General features: G+C 32.7%; 1 protein-coding gene across 1 annotated transcript in view; it reads right to left on the reverse strand.

Annotated features, from left to right (window-relative positions):
* LOC143231633 (E3 ubiquitin-protein ligase MARCHF6-like) overlaps positions 1-14,610 on the reverse strand; it is a 74,060-nt gene extending 59,450 nt beyond the window's left edge. Inside the window, 4 exon segments of the mRNA XM_076466171.1 lie at positions 7,994-8,066; positions 12,899-13,042; positions 13,272-13,345; positions 14,517-14,610. Coding sequence (XP_076322286.1) covers positions 7,994-8,066; positions 12,899-13,042; positions 13,272-13,278 — 224 coding nt within the window. The 5' untranslated portion in view covers positions 13,279-13,345; positions 14,517-14,610.
* Positions 14,611-17,194: the final 2,584 nt, after the last annotated feature.

Genomic DNA, 17,194 nt, shown 5'->3' on the forward strand with positions numbered 1-17,194 from the left:
TATAGCTGATTAAGCCAGGTGAGTATATACAAGACAAAGTGTAGGATCTATAGCTGATTAAGCCAGGTGAGTATATACAAGACAAAGTGTAGGATCTATAGCTGATTAAGCCAGGTGAGTATATACAAGACAAAGTGTAGGATCTATAGCTGATTAAGCCAGGTGAGTATATACAAGACAAAGTGTAGGATCTATAGCTGATTAAGCCAGGTGAGTATATACAAGACAAAGTGTAGGATCTATAGCTGATTGGCCAGGTGAGTATACACAAGACAAAGTGTAGGATCTATAGCTGATTAAGCCAGGTGAGTATATACAAGACAAAGTGTAGGATCTATAGCTGATTGGCCAGGTGAGTATATACAAGACAAAGTGTAGGATCTATAGCTGATTAAGCCAGGTGAGTATATACAAGACAAAGTGTAGGATCTATAGCCGATTAAGCCAGGTGAGTATATACAAGACAAAGTGTAGGATCTATAGCTGATTAAGCCAGGTGAGTATATACAAGACAAAGTGTGTAGGATCTATAGCCGATTAAGCCAGGTGAGTATATACAAGACAAAGTGTAGGATCTATAGCTGATTAAGCCAGGTGAGTATATACAAGACAAAGTGTAGGATCTATAGCTGATTAAGCCAGGTGAGTATATACAAGACAAAGTGTAGGATCTATAGCTGATTAAGCCAGGTGAGTATATACAAGACAAAGTGTAGGATCTATAGCTGATTAAGCCAGGTGAGTATATACAAGACAAAGTGTAGGATCTATAGCTGATTACTGGGGTTGACAAAGGAGTTCTGGTAATAAGGGAAATGGTACTGGAGGGAACATTGTAGGTGGAGTAAATAAAATAAATCCTAGTTAAGCTAGCTAGCAGGGAGCAATCAGAAGAACCCAGTACGTCGTGGTATGGATTAAGAAAACTACCCGATAAAGTAACTGGAGAGAAGAATAAACATATAGGAATTTGTATGCTTAATCCTGGCTGAAGGCATCTATAACCACAGCCTGAGAATGAGGAACTAGGGACCAAAGTTGGAGTGACTGGTGACTGAGAGAGATGACAAAACCATGAATGTGAAAAACACCCCCACAGACTGCAAAGCCATCAGAAAACAAGGGGATGAAGGGAACACTTCATCAGGTAAATCATGTGTAAGGGTGGGAAAGCTATCTAGGACATTACACACAGTTAGATGAATGTGTTGCAAGTGGGCCAAATATAGGATACCCAACATGCAAAAACAGAGGAACATGACCCGGTCCACATTGGTGGTTGATATAGACCACCACCATGGAACTGACAGAATGGATCATTACCAGACAATGTGTGGCAATGGAAGAAAGTCAACCAAAGCCCAACAAACAGCTAGGAGCTCTAGAATGTTGAAATGTAAAGATGTTTTGTCTAGAGACCAATGACCCAAAGCCACCTGGTGACTGACCCATGCACCCCAACTCTGAAAGGATGCATCAATAAAGAAATGTCCAGATAAGGAGGTGAAAGAGAAACATTTGCCAACGTGTGAGTTTTGTCCAATCAGTAAAGTAGTTTGTCTACAAAAAAAGGAGGAAGGGTGATAGGAGTTTCCAAGGGATCCTGAACAAGGTTGCACTAATTGTGCATAATCCATTGAAGGGAGCACATGTGCATGGCTGAGGAGAATTAGTGGTTTCACAGAAGACCACATCCCAAAAGTGACTGTACCTCATATGCAGAAAGTGAGGAAGAAGACAGAGCATGTCAAAACTGAAAATTTCATAGAACAGAGCCTAAGAGGAGAAGGTTGGGCTTGACAGAGGTGTGTGTTGAAAAAAACACCCAAATACACAAAGTAATGGATAGGACTTAGCTGCTTCAAGAAAGAGCTGATGAGTAAGGCAGGCAGATTTCTATTCAGAATGGGTTAGAAACAGCCAGTCATTGATGTTAAAATGGAAATGTAGCCCTATGGCATGAAGAGAAAGGGCAAAAGCTAGTATCCTCCAACAGAAAATGTACAGAGCTGAAGTCAGCCCGAATGGTAGGGTGTGAACTTGATAAACCATCCCTTGATGGACAAACTAAACAAAAGGACAAGACTATTTAGAGATTAGAATATGAGGTAAGATACTAGAGATGTACATCTTGGTCATCCATAGACATGGAAAAAAATGCACACAGAATGATGAGGTAGTTCTCAATGGTGAAACAAAGGAGATGAACACTGTGATAGAGGTAGGAAAGATCGATGACAGGCTTACAGTCCCTGATCTTTTTTTGTGAAAAACAAACAGATAAGTTTAAAATCCTGATTAATGAAGTGGGACAAGTCTGACAGCATGTTAGGTGAGGAATTCCTGTACCACTTTCAATAGATGTTGGGAAGTTATTGGATCCCAAGGAAAAAGGAAGGAAACAGATACCTGGGACACAAGAGGTGGGGAAAAAAACAAATTTTGAATCGCTCTGACAAAATATGAACACATACAACTGAGGTAAAAGTACATCACCAAAGAATGAAAGTTGCAAGGAAAGTTTCCACTGGGTCTGAACCCACCAAGTAGTCACTGGAACTTTTACTTGTGATCAATTCAGCCTTACACCCACCACTATACTGGTAGAGGTATGTTGATGACACCATTGCTGGATTCACATCTACAGAACACACACTTAGTTTTTTTCAATCATGTTCACTTTATACACCCCAATATTAACTTCACATGCAAACAGGAAGAAACTAACCACAGAGAATTTCTTAACCTCAAGATCACTAGAACTGATACACAATTCAAAACAGAAATCCACAGGAAAATCAACCATACTGGATTATACATTCCCCTGGGACTCAGCACATGAAATAAAACAAAAACTCGACATATTAAGAAACCAAACAAACACAGCCACAAAACTATGCTCATCAAATAAAATTAATGATGAAATCAACAAAATAAAACACTTAATCAACATCAACAAATTTCTTCAAAAAACAACAACGTGGAAACATATGGTATACAACAGTATAAGGTTTTGCCTGTTTGTTGTATCTTGGGATTTATTGTTGTTTGTTTGTTGTTGGTCTAGGTGTGTGCATATAATTTTTTCCACTTTTTTTTTAAAAAACTTTATTGGTGTTGATGAAGTATTATTTCATTTTGTTGATTTTATCATTAATTCTATCAGGTGAGCATAGTTTTGTGGATATAAACACCAAATTTATTCAAAAACCAAGTACAAAACTAGAGTCCATACTATGTAATAATTACACTGACAAACATAACACCAACATAATTTATAAAATACAATGTGATAACTGCCATGACTTCTATATTGGAGAAACAAGCAAAAAAATGGAAATGAGATTCAAAGAACACAAAAAATATCTTCACACATTTTTGAGCACTGCAAATCAAATAAACACAACATAATCATAAAAAACTTTCAAATACTAAGTAGGGAAACAAATATAAACAAGAGCAAAATCAAAGAAGTCCTACTTATACAAAAACTAAAACCAAAATTAAACTAATATAAAGAAACACCTTCATACTTGTAGTAATTAATAACCTAACATCCAACTGCAATGCCACCTACAATCCTGTACACATTTTTTACTCTTGTCCCTAAGGCATGTGTCCGGCAACAACAGTCACATTCAAACTCTCTTTGTTAATCTGAAGATGACCTAGGAAGATCGAAACATTGTTCTCTGCTTATCAATAAAAGTGTTAGTACCCATACCAGCCAATCTGAGATTCATTTTTATTTCAAGTGGGTTTCTCGTTATCAAAAATTACTGGTGTATTGTGCATCCTCCAAGTAAACAGCAAACCACTGCACAGTGGGAAGGAGGGACAGGTAAGGAATAGAAACAATGAGTACTGAAATAGCTACCACACTTAGCTTTGACTGAGATAAACAGGAAACTGGATAGGAAATGGCAGAGTGTTGCTGGGCAGATGCCATCCAAGATACCAAGGAATTTGGGACTGTATCAAAGATGAAACATTTAAAAAAAATGGCACCATACACAAACCATGGAAATAAAGAAATTGTAAATAGGTTTGAGATAAAACAGCATCATGCCTAGAAGGTCCCAACAACAATACCCCTGTATGTTGAGCCAGAGCTAAGGATAAGTGAGCCAATGAGGAGGTAAGGAGGGAGAGGTTGTTCCCAGAAAAACCACTCAGTATTTCTGCAAAGAGTCTCAGACAGCAGAAGGATCATGGGAAGGTAATGCAAAAGGGGTGTGAGGGTAAAATGGAGCAGGAAACTTAAGCATGAGTGAGACCAATGGAAGTTTCACATCCAGTTCCCCATACAGACAGAAGTGAAACCAACAGTTGTTGGTCAAGATATAAACAGCTTGCTCTATAAATTGCAAGGGTCAATTGATCTGTTAGCCTGTGAGAGACAGTTTTGGTCAGCATAAACCCGAATGTCAGGGGTCAGGCCAAACAGAATCCTCAGGAAGAGTATGGGAAGGCATGGCAAAAGAAGCAGGTGGAAATAGATGATTAAAGTTAACATGATCAGGAGGAAGAGGAGAAAACACTTGGAGATAAAGACTGACCCATATAATGTTTAATCTTCCTACATAAAAACATGAACAAAACTTCTGTCAGGTTACCATCACCTGTATCGACTGTATGACATCTGAAGTGGTGATATTAACTTCAGAATTTGTGGTGATGTAGTTGACAACAGTGTTTGAAACAAATAGAAATACAGTAAATGAATTGAAATAATATCAATAAAACAGTATTTTAAGTTAAAATAAACATTTTGAGAACATACAATCTCAAACACAAAAGAACACAATAAAAAAGACATCAAACAAGAAGTGGTGGTTTGGTAGTGATATCTAGAGGGACTCACATGCATCACGTGAATATATTATAACCTACTGGTGGATAAGTGATGTGTGAAGATTTGCTCAAGGCACACTGGAATCAGTTGCTTCCACTGGGGAGGGTGTTGTAGAAAACTTATGGCATGCATAGTAAAAAGTGAGTGTACAGAAGGCAGCAATAAACAAGAATAGCTAATCTTGTGAGGGGGGGAAATGATGTATTGGAATTGATTATTTTGAACTTTTCTGTTAAATTAATTTATAGACAAACCTAAAACAATTGAGAAAAGCTGAAACTGTATTTAGATAAAGAAATATCAGAAGTCATTTTGATCTTTAAATGACCAGGAATAATGAAATCAGCTACACTGTCTTGTTATGTGAGCTATGTACTTACAGCAAAAACAAGCCCTAAATGCACATTCAAACGTAAAAAAAAATGAACCATAACATAAAATTTAAAAATTTTTGTAAGAGGACTGTTCCAAGATGCTGAAATTTTGTGATATAATGAATAATAAATTGCGGTTATAAGTTCAAATTAAACTTTGCAAAACTGTATGAAGATAATGTAATTAAGTTGTTAAATGAATAAGAGACAGACATGGGTATACAAGTATTGTGTAACTATGGATTTTTTTTTGCCACAAGAAACAGAAAACAAAACATTATTTCTACAATAAGATAAGCAAAAGTTAAATGGTATTTATGCACAAACTTGTCATTCTGACATGAGTTGTTATAGTAAACTATACAAGTATGTGAAAATTAAATCCATGCATTTAAACTTCATATAGAACCAGAGAAATATTTTGAAATACAAAATATAAGTGTTTGATACATAAATTAACTTAGCATTTACTACCTAAGATCAAAAGGATAAATGCAACAGATTGCCAATGCATATATATAGTTTGTTATAACCAAACATAAACAAAAAATAAATAACAAAACTGCACCAATTAAAAGGGTCCCAAGGTACAGACTATAATATGAGATATAGAATATATCTTTGGTTTTGGAGGTGATTGAAGAAGTAGGAGCTGCACTGTGGTGGGGATACACCACCTATCAGTCTTACTTTCAATCTCATTTCACAGAAAGAAATAAAACAAAGGAACAAAAGAAATTAAAATAATAGAGATTAGAAACAGGACAGTGAGATGTGGGTAGTCAAGCCCACAATGATATCACCCTTTTACTGCCTGCAGACAGTTGTGGGAAAGTGACTGCTTTCTAAAGTAAAGAAGACAAAATAAAAGTAAGGTACTTCCATTTGGGGATAAGTAAGTTAAATAAACTTAACTCTAAGTTAGCATTCCAGCCCCCATTAAAGTAGAAAGGTACTAACTGGTCGCCTAGAAAATGAATTATACTGGTATGAAGGGTCCCCGATCAGTTATCTGAACTAACTAGTATAGCTCCCAGCCCTCACCCATTAAATCTATTGCAACCATCAATTTTTATACTTGAAATAAGTCTTAATATGCAGTAAGGTGTTCATCCATATATATGCACCTGCATTATGGGACTAGGTTCATATTTCAGCAAGACAATGCATCTATACATTTTTCCAAGGCAACTAGCAGTTAGTTTCAAGAATGGAATGTTGACGTTATGGACTGGCCTGCCAATTCTCCAGACTTAAATCCAATTGAGAATGTTTGGGGGTGGATGTCCCAGCAAGTTTATGCAAATGGGAAGCAATATCAGGATGTTGAATCTCTCAAAAAGCCCATTTTGAAGGCATGGGATGAAGTTGATGCGACTTACCTTCGAAAACTTACTTAAAGTATGCAGAAAAAATGTCTTGAGGTTGTTATTAAGAAAGGTAAGAAGATTAACTATTAAGTTTGTTGAAAATGCATTTTCATTTACGTTATTCACATAGTGGTTACATATATATTTCATTCAGTGCTTGTATGTGTGTATCTTCTTGGCTGCATATCTTATAACTTAGTTTGTGTATCAGAAATCCCTTCGGTAAATACAAAATATAAGGTATTAAGATTTTATTGGCTAAAATTATTTTTTTCTACCAATCAAAGTGCAAGATATATTTGGGAAAATATTGTGGCCATATACTTTTTTTGCCCACTGTATATTTGGTATAGAATATCTTAATAATTTTATTTAAAGTTTCTTTATTAAACCCATTCAATATTAATTTTTGTATCAGTACTTCAACATTACTAATAAAATACTGTAATCTATTACATATTTTACAAAATCTGAATAATTGTGAAGTTATAATGTTTATAACAGAAGGGTATGGTACATTACTATGAAAAGGGGGTAAACCATGAATTGGAAAGGCAAAATATTTTCTTTATATTCATATCCTTATTGATTAATTTTTTCTAAATCTAAATAATGTGCTTCTGTATTAGACATTCATGTATTTTTAATTTCTAAGTCTACCAGATAGTGTTAATACCATTATTTATTTCAGAATTATTTATACTAATCAAATCATCTATATACCTAAGTTAAAGCAAAAATATCTGGGTTTATGTAGTTTAAAAATAAAGCTGTTCTCATAAATGTAAAGATATAAATTTCCAATAAAAGTAGAATAGTTAGCTCCTACTGGAATTCCTATTACTTATTTAAATGCATAGTTATTGAAAAATATATAATTATTGTAAATGCAGAAATTTAATATAACCTTTTATATTTTTAAGAGCTAAGTTTTCTTCCTTCCAGTTCTATGAAAGAATAAAAAAAAACTGTTCTATTAATAAATCTAAAAACAAAAAATTTAATCTTTTAATGGAATTGTGATGTATAGTGTGGTGAAATCAAACATTTGAATGCTATTTATTTGTTCACAATTCTTAGAAATTCTATAATAGGCTGATTATTTTTTATTATCCAAAAGGTACGTTTTTTATTATCAACACTTATATTTTTAACTTTACCAAGTGAAGTATTAAGTAAGTTATTTAATAAAATGACCAGTTGTTTATAATTGTTCTTATTGAATTAGAAATAAACCTAAATTTAATTGGAGATTTATGGAGTTTGGAAATAGCATATAGAAAAGGTAAATCTACATAAGAATTTTGTTAATACAGTGACACTGTTAACCAACTTTCATAAAGTGGGCCACTGGCAATAAGTTATCTGAAATAAAGTAGTAATTAAGAACTTACGTTGAAAGCATATCCAGTGGTAAAGTTAGAAGTGAACTTACTGAGCCAGTGAACAAGCAACGATATATTCGACCTAACAAAGAAAAGTATTTTTTGTCAAATAAGAATAAAAATTACAGATCTTCTCACAGAATAATTACTTATCAATAAAAATATTTCATGAAAACTTTACCACTTTATATATATATATAGGTTAGCTATATCAATACAGACAAAATGTTCTTTTTTTAAACGGTTACTTACATTGGTAACAATATGGACATATACTACACAAATACACAAATTAAAATTGCAAAATCAATTACTGGTTGAAGAAATGTAGTTGAAAAAAGTATACAAGCAACAAATGTGTCTCAAAGTAAATAATTAACAAGGAAGATGTATCAGCTATAACAAGTAAAAGTGTGTAACAACAAATGTGTCTCAAAGTAAATAATTAAACAAGGAAGATGTATCAGCTATAACAAGTAAAAAGTATACAAGCAACAAATGTGTCTCAAAGTAAATAATTAACAAGGAAGATGTATCAGCTATAACAAGTAAAAAGTGTGTAACAACAAATGTGTCTCAAAGTAAATAATTAACAAGGAAGATGTATCAGCTATAACAAGTAAAAAGTGTGTAACAACAAATGTGTCTCAAAGTAAATAATTAAACAAGGAAGATGTATCAGCTATAACAAGTAAAAAGTATACAAGCAACAAATGTGTCTCAAAGTAAATAATTAACAAGGAAGATGTATCAGCTATAACAAGTAAAAAGTATACAAGCAACAAATGTGTCTCAAAGTAAATAATTAACATGCTCAAGGAAGATGTATCAGCTATAACAAGTAAAAAGTTTGTAACAACAAATGTGTCTCAAAGTAAATAATTAACAAGCTCAAGGAAGATGTATCAGCTATAACAAGTAAAAAGCGTGCAACATCAAATGGTCTAATTTGAACAAACTAACGTAAATATTTCTATCCACATGCTATATCTCTGCTTTTAAATACACTGCTTAACAGTATAAAAACTGTCAGACACTCCAGATTAAAATAAAATTATTAACTGTTTGAAAATTAAATCTTAATGGGTATTAGGTTCCCTTTTTGTTCATTAATTTCCCAAATGGACAATGTTTAATTTCACTGATACAAAGTCTCACCAAATTAAGCTATGGAGAAACAGGTTATAGTATGAAAAGAACTTTTCTAGCACTAAGATACAAATGCCTTTTCAGTTAAAAAATCAACAGTTTAGCAAAATATAGAAAGTGGTAGATCATTCTTTAGTTTTGTTAAGTTTCTGCAAAGAAACATTCTTTTTCTATTGTTTTGTCTTCTTTCTTTCTTCTAAACACTAACTGGATGCCAATCATTCATTCATTGTTGGATGAACTCAATACTTTATAAAGTTATATCCTAGTATAATACCACTTTTTTATTTAGGTCTTTTTAAAGATTTTGTGGGATAAAAGGTCAAACAACTCAAAAATGTAGAATAAAACTTTGACAATGAATCAGAACATACTGATTCAAACCAATTCAACCACACTGGCCAGAACTCAAGAGGGATTATCGATTTACTATCAATATCATTTTAACAGTAAGGTCACCCTAAAAATGAACACTTGCTATTAATACTGATCTGGTACATTCAAACTTGATTAAGTTAAAACAACAGATAATGTATAAAGACCAAAGTCTGGGCAAAAACAGAAAGTAAAGAAACAAAAACTGTTCACAAAGGAAAAACAATATACTAATAATGTACAAAATTTAGCAAAATAAAATATAGTTCTGACTTTTAAAGAAACATAACATTTTTGAATGACCAAAAGAAAATCTTATGTTAAATATACAGCTACATCAAAGGCTACCTGCACCTGACCCACAATGAGTATCAAAACCTGATTTTTAATGTTATAATCCCCAACAAAAGAGAAATTGTAAATATGTAGCAGTTTTTTATTCCTATAAACTTATCCAATATTGTACTTTATTTTGAATACATACATTTTATTACAAAGGTTTTTTGTAATTTTTTTCTTTAAGTATAATTTCTAGACATTTAGTCGAAGCATACAAGGTTAAAAGTAGTAAAAGCAGTAATCATTTTGTCAGTGATGCCACAATGTAAATAGTCTTATTCTGTAAGTATTAGAATTTTTTAGAGATTTAAATTATCAAACTTTTGAACTTCTTTCACATAAAATTTCAAATATAAACACCTCTATTTATACACACACAAAACTCATTAGATATTACAAATGTATTTAGATACATTCAGTCCTTGGGTTGTAAAAAGTTAACAAGGGGAACTTGTGAAATGTAACCAGATGCATCTTCTTATAATCAGATATTTGACAGAACTTCAAGAGGGTGATTTAACCAAGTTTCACTTTTGTTATTTTATTATGACTGTAACATTGTTTTACAGAACTAAAAACTAAATCATTTCAAATCTCAAGTTGAATAACTAAGCTCTCATTGTCTACTTCATAACTATTTGCCAGATATTTAACTTGCATTTCAGAATTTAAGGTCGCAAATCTCAATCCACTTAGAATATGAAACAGAAGGTGTTATTTGCAGAGGTAACAAAATACCACCTTGTCTTCACTTGGATTTTTTAAAACTGTTTGTTATATCTACACATATTTAAAAAACAAAGTCACAAAAGTTAACACTTTCCTATACCGAAAGTGTGTTTCCAATATTTACCTCATCCTGCAAATTAGCTTAACCCCAACGCATTTTTCTTCTCTGCCCATCATAGCATTGGTATGAATCTTTCCTTGCTTGATCCAACCTTTATACCTACTATATTGTCCAAAACAAGTTAAATCTTGCAATTCTCTTCTGCTATGTCAATGCTTCCCTATCTCTGATTCATATATAATATAAAAGCTCCGTGTTATTACTTCCTATTCAGATTTCAATACAGTCCAGTTAGCAGACCTAAAATCAGGCATTTCATGGGGAGGAAAGTAGGATAATGTAAAAGGAAGTAAGTATTAACAGAAATACATTTTGGTACAGGAAAATATTAGCTTCCAAAACTCATCTCTACTCACAATTTAGCTAGAATATTGCACTGATAAGGTGGAGGGGCCAGTGAGTGCAAAATCTACACAGAAAGCATTTGCACAAAACAGAGGTGTGAAGAATGAGATATAGTAATAGCACACTAGTGGGGTCTGCAATATTTTTGTAACAGGTATGCTCTTTGTGCTGACAACATGAAATCTAATTCCTGGATGGTAAAGGCAAAATCCAATATCACTAAAAAAACATGAATTCATTCAGACCCCAACCAGGCACCAAAGTTCCATGTCTCATCCATGGAATTACACGTTATAGACCCAAACCTAGATCCAAAGCATAATGGCTAGAACATGGTGACCACATTGTATGTGATCTTATTTAGTAATGTGGTATTATTGGTACCCAACCTGAAAGTTACAGAATATTACATCATGTTGACCCATCTGAATTACAAAGAGAAGGCAAGCAACATAAAAGAACCCCCCTGCTTTAACATGAAGTGCAAAATACAACAAAACCAATTAGAAATTATCGGATCATGTTGATCTCATTCAACGTGAAAAAATGAAGATTACTTAGCCTTGTATTACAAAGCAAAATCCTAGTTTAACATTGGTTTAAAGTAATTAGGAAACAGTGCAAAACAAACAAAAAGGAAGATTAACCATCTTTAACTTTTAACTAAGAACGTAAATCAAACATGAATATGATTACAACTTAAAAGTAAACCATCTATTTAAAATTTCTGACAACACATAAAATACAGCAACTGAAAACAACAAAAGGATAAATTTCACAAGGTTTCACTTAATAACCTCAGAACAACATTAGAGTAGGAAATTAAAATTACCTCCCATTACAAAGTTTCAGTGGCATCATAGTTTCTTTAAAGTTAAATATCTAATATTAAACATTCTAATTTACTTCATCTAACTGTTTAAAATGGAAAGAATAGAGAAAATAACCGTACTTATGTTTAAAACGAAGAAAAGAAAGGTGTGTGAGAATTACCATGCAACCTCACTCTTGCCACTAATAACATTAGCAAACAATATAACTGCAAAGAAACTCCATACTTTTAGACCAGGACCAACAACAGTGGATATTGTTATGCTACATCAATTATGTGAAAAAATGTGGAAATATGAAAGAAAAAAAACATCATATATTTATTCACTTTACGAAGTCATACAGTAATATACATAGAAGTAGCCTATGGAATACTTTTAAAAAGTTGTAAATTCCTGCAAAATTAAGTTAATGCCTATATGGAGATAGCAGCTCTAGGATGAACAATGAATAGAAGGCAATTTAATGTTGATAAAAAAGTGGCTGTATATTATATATGCAAAAAGAGCAGGTATGTAGAAGCTCTTCTACACAGTGCTTTCTCTACCCATACCAGCCATTTTTTTACACACACAATTTTCTCTACAAGTGGGTTTTCTCATCATCATGGATGACCGTATATTGTTTCATACCCTTTTCAGTTGGATTAGAGTAATGGTTAGCAAGACAAATGCTGACTTATAAAAATGATACTGATCTACTAGTTGAAAATACAAGAAAAACAGATACACAGCTGACGAAGATGAGAAGAAAGGTCTAGGATGGGTGTTGAACAGTGATCTGCATTTATTAGAAGTGGATGATAACCTGGAGTAGACAGCAGAGGACAAAACATGGAGGGCAATCGCTGCAGAGGTGAAGGACTACAAAAGACCTCCCATACCAGAGAAGAAAGTAATACATTATAAGTATATCATTAAACTCAAAAGGTTACCCTTAAGCCAATAGGATATATTTATGAAAGGTAACAAGTAAACGATTAAGATTGCAATATATTTTTAAACAAACCTAATAAAAATACTTACATGCAGTAAGAGGTACAACACCTAACCAGGCAAAAGCCACAAGAGTATAATGTAGCCAGTATCGTACTGCTGTACCAAGGCTCGTAAGAAGACCACTGAAGATATCTTTTACTGGCAATCTCTGGGGCATATCTGGTGAATAAACTTAATAAAAAGAAAAAGTAAAACATAAACTAGCATATGACAGTGAAACAATGCTTTCAAGAACCATTACTATAACTCTAGTTTTTTTTTTAATCTGCAAAATAACATTTATTTGTCCATCTTAAAGTGAAACATATTATCACAATTAATACTTAATCTCTGAAAATGTTAATTTCAAAATGATGGTTTACTTTTAACATCAAAACAATAGACCATTTTTAATACTTACTTGGCATGAAAGAAAACCTGTGGTTACACAACTCACAAAATTCCTTCCTGCTATACTTGAGCCACTGAACTAAGCTAAAACATAAAATTAAAAAATGCACTAATTAGAATGAATGTCAGTGTAACATAGTAAAGAAAACTATACACTGTTTTTGTGGCCAAAGTAAACAATTTAGTCCTACATGATTAATAATTAAACTTTCATACCTTGGTATACAGGCACACCTTTAGTTCAAAATAGTACTGTTAATTTTAAAACCTAATTGTCCCAACTAATTCAATTTTCATTTGACAATAAATATGACTAATGTAAAAAAATGAAATGGTTTACTGTAAAAACATGTTTATGTTATAAATCTAAAATATTAAATTATACCATACATATATTCATGATACTAGGAAATCACATATGCAAAAAACAAATAGTATTATAACAAACACAATAACCTTTATGTTTTCAGAAAACAGACCTTCCTTTCTAAAAGGTAGATACAAACATTCACGTAACATTAAAATTACCACAGCCCAATTAGCAGTAGGTCCTTTCCTACCAAATGTTCAAAAGAACCTTATCGTGTAGTAAGATTAGTAACTGACCGACTGAAGCAGTGTAGCAGAATATTGAAAACCTTCCAGAGTACTGGAGAACTAGAGGTTGTAATTAAACTGTTTTAATCATGTGCTCAGTGGATGTACACTCATATATTTTGACATCAGTTTATCTACAGTGGTGAATAAAAATACACCAGTCTCTGAGAATGTAATATTAATTGTGTCTTGCCATAACCTGAAGTGAAGCCTGAATTTTACTAATCTACCTCAGAACACTTCAAAAAAATCTAGAATTCAGAATCTCACTATACTTATAGCTTATTAGCAAGAAGAATAGCAGCTATTCCAGTACATAAAAACTAATGCACCATGTTTCAGTAAAGAATTCACAACACTGTTAATGTTAAAATGGGTCCTTAGTTGTTAGACAAAACAAACCTCTGTTCAAACTGTGCTGTACGACACTTCTGGTCATAAAGTATTCATGTGGAAAAGTAACAGTACTGCTATCGGATTTTTCTTATTAAGCTTACGTTAAATTATTCCACAAGGAAATACAAACATCCAACTGTAGAACTACAATGTCTCAGTTTTTTCACCATAGAAAATCATATCACATACTTGTAAAGTGTGTAACAAAAGCTATAACCCCTACAAAACCTTTGTATATCACATATTAAAGTGACACCCTTACCATTCTTGATGAATATATTTTATACTTCCTGTACAAATGCATGGATGAAACAAAGGTTTTTCCAATGAACCTTCTGACCTGCACACTCTACAGATATCTGAAAATATAAGTCAAATATTATTTTTCAAAGCTATTCTATTTTGTTTTTTAAAAAAAGGTTTCTAAACCATTTTAAGTGTAATATTCATCCCTGAGCAAAGAGTGGTCAGAGGTTGTTGTTAAGAGTTTTAAAAATATGTGCCATAAGTTCACAAATAAATATTGCATTCATGTGTTTTGTGATGAGTGGTGACAAATAAGACAATAAAAACAAACTGTTCACAGTTTTATCTAGTCCACGACTGTTCAGTTGAGTGTTTAGATAGCATGTTCAGAGTTATAGGTAATGCACAGCTATTCCCACCATCAGTATTGTAGTTGATACCTCAATGTCTAAAACTCAAATATTATAATAAATTAGACTGAAAAAAATGCAGGAGCCAGCATGGCCAGAGGGGTTAAGTTGTTCAACTCCTAATCTGAGAGTCAATGGGTTCGCATCCTGGTCGGGTGCCAAACATGCTCGCCCTTTCAGCCGTGGGGAGGCGTAATGTGACGGTCAATCCCACTATTCATTGATAAAAGAATAGCCTAAGAGTAGGTGGTGGGTGGTGATAACTAGCTGCCTTCCCTAGTCTTACACTGCAAAATTAGGGGCAGCTAGTGCAGATAGCCCTCATGCAGCAGCTTCAAGCAAAATTCAAAACAAAAAACAGAAACACTGAAAAATAAAGCAAGAGGAATAAAAATCATATGCATCAAGCAAACTTTATTCATATCTTAGCCACAAATCTTTTAAGTCTGTTTTAATGTTTACACCTTGGAAAAAATAAAAAATAATGGTAGCAAATAAAACTAAAACCAATGTTGCTATTAATAAATTCTTCATGATCTTTGAAGCCAAATAGGATCATAACAGATCTACTAGATGTATTGAATATGTGGGAAAATTGCTAACATTCTACATATATACATATGCCAGATGAAGTTCATACAAACCTGTAGTAAGTCTATTACACATAATGCAATGTATAGTAGCTGTTAGTTTTGAATAACTTGTGTTACAACTATGGATTAGTGTATGGGCATATGGTGGTTGATGACAAATAGAGGAAGGTGCTACAAACATCATTACAAAGATGTAGTAAGAACTAACAAAAGGTTTTACTTGTAAAAGTCTTGCTAAAGGTGTAGTATCAAGATGTTTCATTAGTAAAACCCCTGATACTACACCTCTACCAAGAGGAGTTTTACGAGTAAAACATCTTGATAGAGGTGTATCTCTGAGATTTTACCAGTAAAACATCATGCTAGAGGGTGTAGTACCAAGAGGTGTTTTACTGATAAAACATCTTGATAGAGGTGTAGTACCAAGAGGTGTTTAACTACAAAACATCTTGATAGAGGTGTAGTACTTAATAGAGATGTAGTCTAGTAAAACATCTAAACAGAGGTGTAGTACCAAGTGGGGTTTTACTGGTGAAACATCTAGATAGAGGTGTAGTACTAAGAGGGGCTGCCTACTAGTAAAATATCTTGTAAAGGTGTAGTACCAAGAGGGCTTTTAAAAATATCTTGTAAAGGCAAAGTACCAAGAGGGGTTTTACTAGTATCTTTATAAAGGTGTAGAACCAATAGGGATTTTACTAGTAAAATGTCTTTGTAAAGGTGTAGTAACAAGAGGGGTTTTACTTGTAAAACATTTTCAATGCCACATTGAGCCTCATGTGAACTGCTGCATAATCAATATTTAATGCATAATAATCATAAGTACGCGACTGGTCTAACACTGTTACAGTTTTTTAATTTAGCCAGTCTTATTTTTGAAACCTGTAAAATATAAAAACAAACATCTGAAGGGTCAAGACCAAGACTAGTACCAAGAGGGGTTTTACTAATAAAATATCTTTGTAAAGGTGTATGATACTTAATTTCACAGTCAAGATAGCTTGTTCACAGTTCTTACTAGTCTATGGCTATCTGAGTTGAATATCTGGACAGGCTGCAACTAGATATATATATATATATATATATAAGGAAAATTGACAGAGAAAGCTAAGGACTATAAGTGATAATAATTGTAACTTGCAAATTATAAGAACCTATATTATTTTGTCCAACTAAGACATGCTTTTGCATGGATGCAGAATTTTGTGTATGTTACACGTACAATTTTGTGTTTATGTCATTTATGTGTTATGGTTCAGCCCATCAATAATACTTTATTATATGTGAACAAATATTTTCAAGTAAAAGTATTTTTATATCCATATAGCTTTCAACAAAAAAGTAAAGGCTGTGATTAGCAAAATAAACTACATCATAAAATAATCATATCCAAATTTTACTATCTTCTCATCCATTTCCAAATCTTTAAATCCTCTTTCAATGTATCAAATTCCTAATCTGTATGTCATTCTAGCAGCTACACTCTTCCCCTTTACACCATACACTATCCTTCATTAATATGACAAAAACTGGAAACAACATTATATACAAAAAATAATATTCTATTTTAAGATTAAAATTTTTATAAATAAATTAGAAAACCATTTACTAACTCTTTTTATCATTACCAAAAGTTAAATTAAAACTATTAAGCTTTTATCAATAAAAAATAACATTGAAATATTCATTCT

Source organism: Tachypleus tridentatus, chromosome 11 (genome assembly GCF_004210375.1).
Source record: "Tachypleus tridentatus isolate NWPU-2018 chromosome 11, ASM421037v1, whole genome shotgun sequence".
NCBI lineage: Eukaryota > Metazoa > Arthropoda > Merostomata > Xiphosura > Limulidae > Tachypleus > Tachypleus tridentatus.